The 12,331-nt window shown below is 38.8% G+C and overlaps 1 protein-coding gene across 1 annotated transcript in view; it reads left to right on the forward strand.

The window, feature by feature from the left end:
* Nucleotides 1-12,331, forward strand: part of Wdr47 (WD repeat domain 47) — a 75,718-nt gene that overhangs the window by 22,272 nt on the left and 41,115 nt on the right. Inside the window, exons 4-5 of the mRNA XM_013031845.1 lie at nucleotides 3,111-3,212; nucleotides 9,863-10,045. Of these exons, the coding sequence (XP_012887299.1) occupies nucleotides 3,111-3,212; nucleotides 9,863-10,045 (285 nt within the window). The remainder of the gene's footprint in view (nucleotides 1-3,110; nucleotides 3,213-9,862; nucleotides 10,046-12,331) is intronic.

A 12,331-nucleotide genomic window follows, 5' to 3' on the forward strand; every position in this document is an offset into this window, starting at 1 on the left:
CGACCGGACCCAAAAAAAAAAAAAAAAGAATTCTTGAGTTAATAATACTTAGAAATTCTTATTTTTGATCATAAAATGGAGGTTTTGTAAGCTGATCACCATGGTACATATCTGTAATTCCAGCTACTTGGAAAGTGGAAGCAGGAGAATTGTGAGTTTGAGATCACTCAAGCAAAAACTTAAGATCCTATCCACCAAATAGCTGAAGCAAACAAGGGCATGACTCAAGTGGTAGGGAATTTGTATAGCAAGCATGAGGCACTATACTTCAGTACTGCCAAACATTGAAAAAAACAAAAACAAAAACTAGAGGGCTGGAGGCATGGCTCTTATGGCCATTAGGAATTTACATCACAGTATGATAGTAAAAACCTCTTCTGAGAGTTTCTGGATGTGTATGTGGTATGCATTTTACAGGTACTCAGGAATATAGTAGGTTTTTTGTTTTTTGTTTTTGTTTTGTTGTAGAGTCCTGGGGCTTGAATTCAGAGCCTATGTGCTGTCTCTGAGCTTTTTTGCTCAAGGCTAGCACTCTACCATGTGAGCTACAGCTATACTTTGGGCTTTTTTGATAATTAATTGGCGATAAATAGTTTCAGGCTGGCTTCAAACTGCAGTCCTCAGATCTTAGCCTCCTCAGTTGCTAGGATTAGAGATGTGAGCCACTAGTATCCAGCAGAACGTAGCTTTTTTGAAGATGCCTGTCCAGCTGTTTCCTGAACCCTAGACCTGAATTTTGATATGTCTTATGTACTCCTTCCTACAGAGGCCGTTACAAGGATACCTCATAATCAAAAGGATTTTGGGGATCATGGGACTTGAACTCAGGCCTAGGTACTGTTAATTGGAAGAGTCTTATGGACTTTCCTGCCCAGGCTGGCTTTGAACCACGATCCTCAGATTTCAGCTTCATGACTAGCTAGGATTACAGACGTGAGCCATCTGCACCCCACCATAATCAAATTTCTTTTTTTTATTGTAAAAATACCATATAGAGATATACAGTTACATGAGTAAGGTAATGAGTACGTTTCCTATTGAGCATTGTTACCTCCTCCTTAGTTTTTCCCCTACCATCCTTTCTCTCCCCAACCCCCACCCCCCAGTTGTAAAGTTCGTTTCAACATAGTGTCTTATTGTTACAATGGGTCAACCTGTATCCTTATTTCAGCTTTTTGTTATTTCCCTTCCCCTCCCCAAATTAGAAAAATGTATATACAAGATAGAGAGCACCGTAATCAAATACAGTGAAAATGGGGGTTATACCTTGGGGGAAGAGCATACCAAAGAAACAAAAAAAATCACATAGTACATTATAAATGTGTTAAAAACAATATCAAGAAAGAAAAACTACTTGTGTCCCTATCTTGGGGTTCATTTTCAAATTTCTTAAAGGAAGAGATCATTTAGTTTTGTAATTGTTCCCAGGGTCTCTAAACCATTAGATAAAATGTATAAGTGTCTGGTATTCATTGTCTTCAGGGAAAATTAGTTATTAAAAATTTTGACTAGAGTAGCTGTAAAAGTAGAAGTTGTTAGTATGTTAGAAGAATATTAGGAATAATCTGGAATGTCTTTGAGAAACTCATACATGGTTCAAATACCAGTACCAACAAAAGAAAACACCTAATACAATGTAAATGTTGGACAGAGATTTGTTTTGTTTTGTCAATTGTGGGGCTTGAACTCTGGGCCTGGGCGCTGTCCCTGAGCATTTCAGCCCAACGTAAGTGCTCTACCACTTGAACTACAGGACCACTTCTAGTTTTCTGGCGGTTTATTGGAGATAAGAGTCTCATGGACTTTGCTTTGAACTGCGATCCTCAGATCTCAGGCTCCTGAGTAGCTAGGATTATAGGCATGAGCCATTGGTGCCTGGCATGTTTTATTTTTATGTAGAATATAAAATATTTTTAATAAAATTTAAAACTTTATAAACCTTGCTGGGTGCTACTGGCTCACAGTTCTAATCCTAGCGATTCAGAAGGCTGAGATCTGAGGATTGAGGTTCAAGGCTGGCCCAGGCAGGAGGAACTGAGATTTGTATCTCCAGTTACCACCAAAAAGCTCAAAAATGAAGTTTGGCTCTAAAGTGGTAGATCCACTAGCCTTGAGCAAAAAGCTCCAGGAGTCTAGGCCCTGAAGTCAAGCCCCAGAAACAGAAAAACAAAAAATGAAAAGAACTCCTTTCTATAAATCACTTTCTATTTTTAAAAACTATTTTTGTAGTTGAGGGAAGAAAGGAAAGTAAAAGTATGGGGAAACATTAGAATCATCTAGGTTTAAAACCCAGCAGGTTATAAACTATTCTTCATTTTTTCTTTTGTGTAAACATTTTTTATTGTTAGTATAAAGGTGATGTAAAGAGGGATTATAGTTACATAAGTCAGGTAAAGAGTACATTTCTTTTTGGACAATGTCACCCTTTTCCTTGCTCTCTATAAACTATTCTTACCTCCAGTTTGGTTCTGAAATAACCTCCTAGAGACCAACAGCTCTGGCTGACAGTCCCTTTTGCAGCCAGCTTGTTCTGGTGGAGGAATGCACCAGCAGCTGTGAGCTGCAGGTTTAGAGAATAGAAAGTAGGTTGATAACTACTGTCAAAACCCTCTTTTAGTTGTTGTTGTTAGCATCAATTAGTTAAACAGAAGAGTTTTATAGTCTCCTCTGTCATTTTCTCTTATTCCTCTCCCTCCTTCCCAAATGAATCTCAGTAAGCTTGATTCTTCCAGTGTAAAACATGTACATAAAGTATATTCGCCATATCTGTCCTCTTTCACCCTCTCTATTCACCCTCTCCCCTCCCATTAGTAGACACAACCCCAACAGGATCTGTTTTACATTCCTGTCATTCCCTGTGTATAAATATGTGTGTGTGTGGGTGTACACTGTCAAAATCCCCAAATTTAATGTGACCTTTTTTTTAAACACATACACACACAGGTACACACATATATCTGGGCTAAAAAAAATCTGTTCACCTGGTGAGCACTTAGGATAAACATTCACTTTTTTATACTTGAAAGTTCTCTGACTAAAATATATTTTCCTTCATCCTCCTTGCTTTTTGGCACCTTTCTGGATAAAGTGATACACCTGTTGAGGCACAGCGGCCTATTAGCAGTGAAATCTTGAGCCAGAGTTCAGTTTCTGAAAAAGAGCCTGCAAATGGAACACAGAATCCAGGAACACTGAAGCAAGAAAAAAATGAGGTAATATTTACTACTATCCTTTGTCTTTTAGAATCCTTTCTCTTGGCAAAAAAATAATAGCATTTGCCTGTATAGAATCTTTAAATAATTTTCTGTAATTTGGGAGTAGGAAGAGAACATCTAGACTTCATTATTGGCTCATTTCTTCTCCCCAAAGAATCGGTAATATACCATGCATATTGTTTTGTAAGTCTTTTAAGGGTTGGGCTGGAGATGTAGCATGCCTAGCACACACAGGGCTCTTGGCTGTAAAAATAATTCTTTTCACACTCTTCCCAAAAAAGAAAAGAGGCAGCTGGTCACCAATGGCTCATGCCTGTAATCTTAGCTATTCAGGAGGCAGAGATCTGAGGTCATGGTTTGAAGCCAGCCTAGCCAGGAAAGTCTGTGAGACTCTTATTTCCAGTTAGCCACCAAAAAGCTGGAAGTGAAGCTGTGGCTCAAGTGGTAGAGCACTAGCATTCAGTAGAAAAGCTCAGGGACAGTAACCAGGACCAGCACAAAAAAAGAAAGAGAAGAGCAAGAATACTTCTTAACTAATTCTATGAGGGCAACATCATCCTGTTACTGGTCAGATGAAGGAAGCTATTAAAAGAAAACTATGGGCTAGTAGCCATTATGAATATAAAGGCAAAAAAATCTCCTCAACAAATTACCAGCAAATCCAATAGTATATTAAGATTATACACTGTGGTTAGGTGGGATTTATTTTAGGATTCAAGGAATAGTCAACAGAAGATAAATTAGTGTAATATATCAGAATAATACAATGAGGGAGAAAAACCCATATGATCACCTCAGTTGGTAAAGTTGATGAAATTTAATACCCTCTGATGATAAAAGAAATATCAGAAATCCAGGAATAAAAGGGAACCTTAATATGGTAAAGGGCATTTATGAAATACCCACAGCTAACATAGTTAAGTGGTGACTAGAAGTTTTTTCCCTGACATCAAGAATAAAGACCACAGGGCTGGGAAGGTGGCTCAGTGGTAGAGCACTTGCCTTGCATGCCTGAGGCCCTGGGTTCGATTCCCCAGCATCACATAAGCAAAGAGAAAAAAGCCGGAAGTGGCGCTGTGCCTCAAGTGATAGAGCGCTAGCCTTGAGCTGAAGAGCTGAGGGACAGTGCCCAGGCCCAGAGTTCAGGCCCCACGACTGGACCCCCCCCCCAAAAAAAAGAAAGAATAAAGACCACAATGCCAGTTTCTACAAATGCTCTTGAGCATTTACTGGAAGTTCTGATGAGAGCAGTTAATCAAGGAAAAGAAATAAAAGGATATTCAAACCAGAAGAGATAAAATTATCATTTTGCAGATGATGTGATCTTATTCAGGAAAAATCCTAAAGATCTCATGAAAAAATTACGAGAACTCATAAGGTTAATAAGGTTTTGCTGAGCAAAAAATTAACAGAATAAGGGCTGGGAAGGCGGCTCAGTGGTAGAGTGCTTGCCTTGCATGCATGAGGTCCTGGGTTCGATTCCTCAGCACCACATAAGCAGAAAAAGCCTTGTTCAAAAGATAGAGCGCTTGGGCTGAGAAGGTGGCTCAGTGGTAGAGGGCTTGCCTTGCTTGCCTGGGGCCCTGAGTTCGATTCCTCAGTACTACATAAGCAAAAAGAAAAAAGCCGGAAGTGGTGCTGTGGCTCAAATGGTAGAGCACTAGCCTTGAGCTGAAGAGCAGAGGGACAGTACCCAGGCCGAGTTCAGGCCCCACGACCGGACCCAAAAAAAAAAAAGATAGAGCGCTAGCCTTGAGCTGAAGAGCAGAGGGACAGTGCCCAGGCCCAGAGTTCAGGCCCCACGACTGGACCCAAAAAAAAAAAAAAAAAGATAGAGGGCTAGCCTTGTGCTGAAGAGCTGAGGGACAAGTGCCCAGGCCCAGATTTCAGGCCCCACTACTAACAAAAATAAAGACATTTACACTGCAAACTACAGAACATTGCTGAGAGAAATGTTAGAGGCTTTAAAGGAAATAAGTCCTGTGTTCATGAATAGGAAATGTTAACTTTGTTAAATTGTGATTACTACCTAGGATAATCTACAGATACAATGTATTCCCTATAAAACTTCCAGAGTCTTTTTGTGTAATCATGCCTGCTTAATTTTGGCTACTGGGCAGGCAGCGATCTGGAGGATTATGGGTTGATGTTATCCTAGACAAAAAGTTAATGAGATTGTCACTCAATTAATGAAAAGCCTGCTGTACTGGTGTGTGCCTGTCTTCTCAGCTGTGTGAGAAATGCAGGCTGACTGCAACTGAAGCTGTATAGCCCACTCAGTGTAGGGGCCCTAGTTCAGATCCCAGTATCTCACACACACACACACACAATCTACAGTCTCTTTTACAGTAATAAATCTAAAGCTCAAGTTCATAAGGAATTGCAAGATACCCCAAATAGCCAAAAAGTTTTGAAAAGGAACAAATTTGTAAGACTTATTTTATGATTTTTAAATTTGTTACAAAGTACTGAAAGTGTGGTAGATACATAAACAATGGAATAAAATAGAGCATGTAGAAGTTATTTCATATAGTCAGTTGATTTTTTAAATTTAAATTTTATTGTCAAGATGATATATATAGAGTTACATTACATTTCTTGTTGGACTTGTTATCCCCTCCCTCATTTTTTCTCCCACTATTCTTCTACCCTCCAACCTCTTCAAGTTGTACAGATAATTTCCACCATATTGTCTTGTGAGAGTCAGTTGATTTTTGCAAGGATGCCAATCCAATCAGGAGAGAAACAATAGTTTCTTTAAAAATAGTCTCTTTACCTGCAGCAACTAGATTTCCATATGAAAAGAATAAAGCTGGATATCTACCTCATACCATATACAAAAATTAACTCAGAATGGGTCACTAGTCTATAAGGCTAAGCCATAAAGTCTGCTTTTATTATGTATTCATAAATGGGACACCAAAAGTATAAGCAAAAAAAGTAAAAATAAATTTTACTTTATCAAAATTAAAAGCTTTTGTAGATCAAAAAAATGTTATTAAGGAAGTGAAAAAGGCAATTTACAGAATGGAACAAAATATTTATAAATTAAATCTGATAAACTTTTTTTTTGGGGGGGTTCCGGTCGTGGGGCCTGAACTCTGGGCCTGGGCACTGTCCCTCAGCTCTTCAGCTCAAGCCTAGCGCTCTACCACTTGAGCCACAGCACCACTTCCGGCTTTTATCTTTTTGTTTATGTGGTACTGAGGAATCGAACTCAGGGCCTCAGGCAAGCAAGGCAATCCCTCTACCACTGAGCCACCTTCTCAGCCCAAAGCGCTTTATCTTTTGAACAAGGCTTTTTCTGCTTATGTGGTGCTGAGGAATCGAACCCAGGGCCTCAGGCATGCAAGGCAAGCACTGTACCACTGAGCCAACTTCCCAGCCCAAATCTGATAAACTTTAAAATCTAGAATTATATAAAAACTCTTACCACTCAGCAACAAAATGACAATCCAAATTAAAAATGGGCAAAAGAACTCTATCTGTGGCTCACGACTGTAGCCCTACCAACTTGGAGGCTGAGATTTGAAGATTATGCTTTGAAGCCAGCTTCGGCAGAAAGTATGTGAGACTTATCTCCAATTAATACCAAATTTAGAAAAATAAAGCAGTTTGAATCCTTATACAATTGCTGGTTGGAATATAAAATGTTCAGTGCAGTTACTGTAAAGACTTTTTAGAAGGGGTTAGGGAAAATGTAGCTAGCCTTTTCAAGGTCCTAGGTCCATCCCCAGCACCTCACACACACACACACACAAAACAAAAACAAAAAAAAACCCACAAACAAAAAAGTAGAAAAGGGTTGATTGGTTCTTTAAGAGCTAAACATAGGACTGCAGATGTGGCTCAATGGTAAGAGGACCTGTCTGGCAGATGTGAGGTCCAAAGTTCAAACCACAGTACTACACAATAAAACTCTAAACATAAAATTATTATATGACCATTTGTTTTCATCCATAGGTATAAGCCCAAAACAGTAAGATCAGAGATAAGCATTTCCATACCATACTTATAACAGCACTGCTCATGATGGCCAAAGATGAAAATAATCTATTTGTCTACTGGTAGAGTGGAAAAACAAAATGTGGCATATATACACAATGGAATATTGTTTAGCCATAACAAGTAATGATGTTCTAACACATGCTATGAAGTAGATGAACCCAGCCAGCACCAATGGTTCATACCTGTAATCTTAGTTACTCAAGAGACTGAGATCTTAGGATCATGGTTCAAAGCCAGTCCAGAAGGAAAGTACATGAAATTCTTATCTCCAGTGAGCAACCAGATAACCAGAAGTCAAACTGTGGCTCAAGTGATAGATTGCCAGCCTTGAGAGAAAAAGCTAAGGGTCAGCTCTCTGGCCCTGAGTACAAGCCCCAATACTGGCATAAAACTGAACAAACAAATCCAAGGAAAAAACCCAAAGTGGATGAACCCTGAAAACCTCAGACTCTATGAACTAATCAGATTAAAAAGAACAAATATATGGTTTCCACCTATATGAAATATGTAGAATAGGTTAATTCATAGATGCAGAAATAGAATAGAGATTACCTGGGGCCAAAAGGAAAAGAAAATAGGAGTTATTGCTGAATAGTTAAATTTCTTTTTTATTGTATTTTAATATATTTTTATTTTAAAGATACTGTACAGAGGGGTTACAGTTACATGAGTAAGGTAATGCGTACATTTCCTATCGAGTATTGTTACTCCCTCCTTTGTTTTCCCCCTACCAGCCCTTCCCTCCCCACCTCCCTAACTCCTCCCTCCCTTTCCTCCTCCCCCCAAGTTGTAAAGTTTGTTTTCAACATAGTGTCTTGTATATCTCATAATACAGTGGATCAACCTGTATCCTTGTATCAGCATTTTGTAATTTCTCTTTCTCTCCCCAAATTAGAAAAATGTATATACAAGATGCAGGGCAGTGGAACAGGAGTTATATCATGGAGAAGAACATACAAAAGAAACAAAAAAAATCACATAGTACATTGTTAGTTGTAATTTCTGTATGGAATGATGAAAAGGTTTTGGATATAGTGGTGATGATTGCACAATATTGTGAGTGTAACTAATGCCACTGAATTGTATACTCAGAATGGATAAAATGATACATTTTATGTTATTTTTTTCCTTAGTTAACATTTGAAGTATGGACAATTTTTTAGAGTTATTACTGTAAGTTATGAAATAGAGAAGGAAATTTTCTATTTTCCAGAAAAGAGAAAGGACCTTAGATAACCGTGGAAAACTCTTGGCTAAGCTTATTGTTAGTGGTGGTTAATTTTAGAGATGGTGGTCAGTTTGTTCCAGGATTAGCCCAGTGCACACAACCTGTGCAGCGAGACCAGATTTGGGTATGACAGGAGAGTGTTTCTGTGCCAATAATGGAATTAGCTATAAATCTCAGTCCTGAGTGTTATATATTTCTTTTACAAGGGCTAAGAGAAAACGTTGAGACTACTCAATTTAACACCCATCTTACTCCTTATGAAAGACCATTTGAAACTTTATTGAGGGAAATTTTATGTTTCTCTCTATAGAAAGCTATCAGACCATTTACATGCTTAAATTAAGTATTCTTTGCAAGGTTAACATTACTCATTAAATAGCTTTTTTTAAGCATATAAAGTTTACTTTTTTTATTATTATTATTTTGTTGGTTGTGAGGTCTGCCTGAACTCTGGGCCTGGGCATTGTACCTCAGCTTTTCAGTTCAAGGCTAGTGCTCTACCACTTGTGCCACAGTGCTATTTCTGGCTTTTTCTGCTTATGTGGTGCTGAGGAATCAAACCCAGGGCCTCATGCATTCAAGGCAAGCATTCTACCACTGAGCCACTTTCCCAGCCCCTAAGTATGTAAGGTTTAAACTCAGGGTTTCATGCTTGTTAGTCAGGTACTCTACTGCTTGAGCCCATGCCTCCCGTTGTTTTTGCCATGGTTATTTTTGAGATAAAGTCTTGCCTGAGCCAGCCAGGACCACAATCCTCCTATTTGTACTTCCCCCTATAGGTGAGATGATAGGTGTACACCATGATATTAGACTTTTGCTGAGATGTGGTTGGGGGAGTACCTCACGAACTTTCTTCCCATGCTGGTTTTGAACTGTGAACATCTCCCTCTTAGCCCCCTGTGTAGCTAGGTGATGGGTTCACATCACTGCACCCGACTATTGGTTGAGATGGGGGCTCTCATGAACTTTTTGCCCAGGGTTGGCCTGGTACCGCCAATTTCCCTAGTCTCCATCTCTGAGGATTTCAGGCATGATTCACTGGCCTTTGTTTATCAGATATTAATACAGTCTCTCAGTAAGTACTATATTCAAGTGATGACAGCTTCGTCTTTATCTACATACATGTTCTCTGTGTCCCCATGAGAGTCATTAATTTGCATTTTTTATTTGGGGTTGGCCAACCATTCATTTTGGCTAGTATATTTATTTAGTGGTCTCAAGCAAATTAGCTGATTTCTCTGAATATTATGTCTCATAGGTACTGTGTTAGTTTTCAAAGAGAATGGTATTCTTATTGTTTTGTAGCTGTTAAACATATCTAGCTGTCATCTTTTATTCAGCATTTGTAGAAGTTACTGTCATATATTCAGTAATAGTTTTTTCAAATATGTTGTGTTTCTAATATTTTTAGCTTCGAGATTCCACTGAGCAGTTTCAAGAATATTACAGGCAAAGATTACGCTATCAGCAACACTTAGAACAGAAGGAGCAGCAGCGGCAGATATACCAGCAGATGTTGCTGGAAGGAGGTGTGAATCAGGAAGATGGTTCTGACCAGCAGCAGAATCTTACTGAACAGTTCCTTAACAGGTTGGTCTTCTAGTCACTTTTTAAAATAGAAGGAATTTTCTGAGTACAATGCAACTTGATCAGTGTCACCCTTTCCTTCATTTCCCCCCACTTTCTTCCTCCCATCCCTATCCTCAGGTTACATTTACTCAGGTAGATACAGCTGTCATTTAGGGTGTCTGAGGGCTGTGGGGAAGTTACTGGATTTCTTTTTTGCCTGTTTATTTCCCAAGGTTGCTTTGAAGACTAAATGAGTTAAATCAATATAAGTTGCTTAAAACAGTACCTGGCACATGTAAGAACTATTTTGGCAGCTGTTAACTTCCCTCCCTCCTCCCACTTTTTGAACTCAGGTACTCATGCTTATTAATCAGGTACTCTACCACTGGAGCCCATGCCCCTCCAGAAGCAGCTGTTAATTTCAGTAGTGAGTGCATAAACCTACATAGTTAGCTGCTGTCTGGTGATCAATGCTTATAACCCAGTTATTTAGAGGCTGATACAAGAAGATAAGTTGAGGCTAGGAATTAAAGTTTGGGACATCCTGGCAACCTAGTATTTCAAAAAATAAAGAAGCAGCTAGGTGTTGGTGACTTATGCCTGTAATCCTAGCTAATCAGGAGGCTGAAATCTGAACTACATACTAAATAAACAAACAAACAAATAAATAACTGAGAAGTGCAAGGGAAGGGGTGAAATTGTCCAAAAAGAAATGTTACCCGACTTATGTATCTGTGACCCCTCTGTACATCACCTTTATAATAACAGTTTTTTTAAAAACTTAAAAGTTGGGTGTCAGTGGCTCACGCTTGTAATCCTAGCTACTCAGGAGGCTGAGATCTGAGGATCTGGGTTCAAAGCCAGCCCAGGCAGGAAAGTCTGTGAGACTCTTATCTTCAATAAACCCCCAGAAAACTGGAGTGGCACTGTGGCTCAAGTGGTAGAGTGCTTGCCTTGAGCTGAAGAGCTCAGAGGCAGCACCTAGGCCCAAAGTTCAAGACCAACAACCGACAAGATTAAAAAAAAAAACACTGAAAAACTGAAAAACAAAACCATTTGGATTCGATGTTAAAATGATTCTTCCAAAACAACATTAACTGTACTGTTTTAAATTATAGAAGAAATATATCTATAATGTGTATGTATATGCTTAAAATTAGTATATTATATATATATATATATATATATATATATATGTTTAAAAATTAGTAAACCAGGACTGGGAATATGGCTTAGTAGTAGAGTGCTTGCCTAGCATGTCTGAAGGCCCTGGGTTTGATTCCTCACTACCACATAAACAGAAAAAGCTGGAAGTGGTGCTGTGGCTCAAGTGGTAGAGTGTTAGCCTTGAACAAAAATAAGCTCAAGGACAGTGCCCAGGTCCTGAATTCAAGTCCCATATATAAAGTATATATATATATAATATATATATATATATAAATATATATAAATATAGTATGTATATATAAAGTATATATATATATAATATATATATATATATAAATATATATAAATATAGTATGTATATATAAAGTATATATATATAAATAAAGTATATATAAATATATAAATAAAGTGTATATATATATATCAGTAAACCACACCCACACACTTTTGTTTTTGCAAGTTTCAGGGCTTGAACTCAGTGTCTTATACTCTTGCTTGACTTGATTGCTCATGGCTAGCTCTCTACCATATGATCCATGTCTCCCATCTCTCATTTTTACTGGTTAATTTTGCTGGTTAAAATCTTTGGGATTAGGGCTGGGATGTAGCTCAGTAGCAAAGCACTTACCTAGCAAATGCAATGTCCCAGCTTCGATCCTCAGTACCAAAAAAGAAAAGACAAAAACAAAATACAATTAAAAAACAAAACCAACAAACTTTGAAATTAGCCAGGTGTTGGTGGCTCATCTGTAATCCTAGCTATTCGGGAGGCTGAGATCTGAGATTATAGTTCAAAGCCAGCTTGGGCAGGAAAGCCCATGAGACTCTGACTTCCTCCAGTTAATCACCAGGAAACTGGAAGTGGCTCAAGGTGGTTGAGCACTAACCTTGAGTAAAAATGCTCAGGGACAGTGCCCAGGCGCCCTGAGTTCAGGCCCCATGATGAAAAACAACAAAAATACCTTGAGGGGCTGGAAAGGTAGCTCAGTGGTAGAGCTCTTGCCTTGCATGCCTGAGGCCCTGGGTTTGATTCCTCAGCACCACATAAGCAAAAAGAAAAAAGCCGGAACCAGCACTGTGGCTCAAGTGGTAGAGCACTAGCCTTGAGCTGAAGAGCTGAGGGACAGTGCCCAGGCCCAGAGTT

This window comes from Dipodomys ordii, unplaced genomic scaffold (assembly GCF_000151885.1).
Source record: "Dipodomys ordii isolate 6190 unplaced genomic scaffold, Dord_2.0 Scaffold146, whole genome shotgun sequence".
Lineage (NCBI taxonomy): Eukaryota > Metazoa > Chordata > Mammalia > Rodentia > Heteromyidae > Dipodomys > Dipodomys ordii.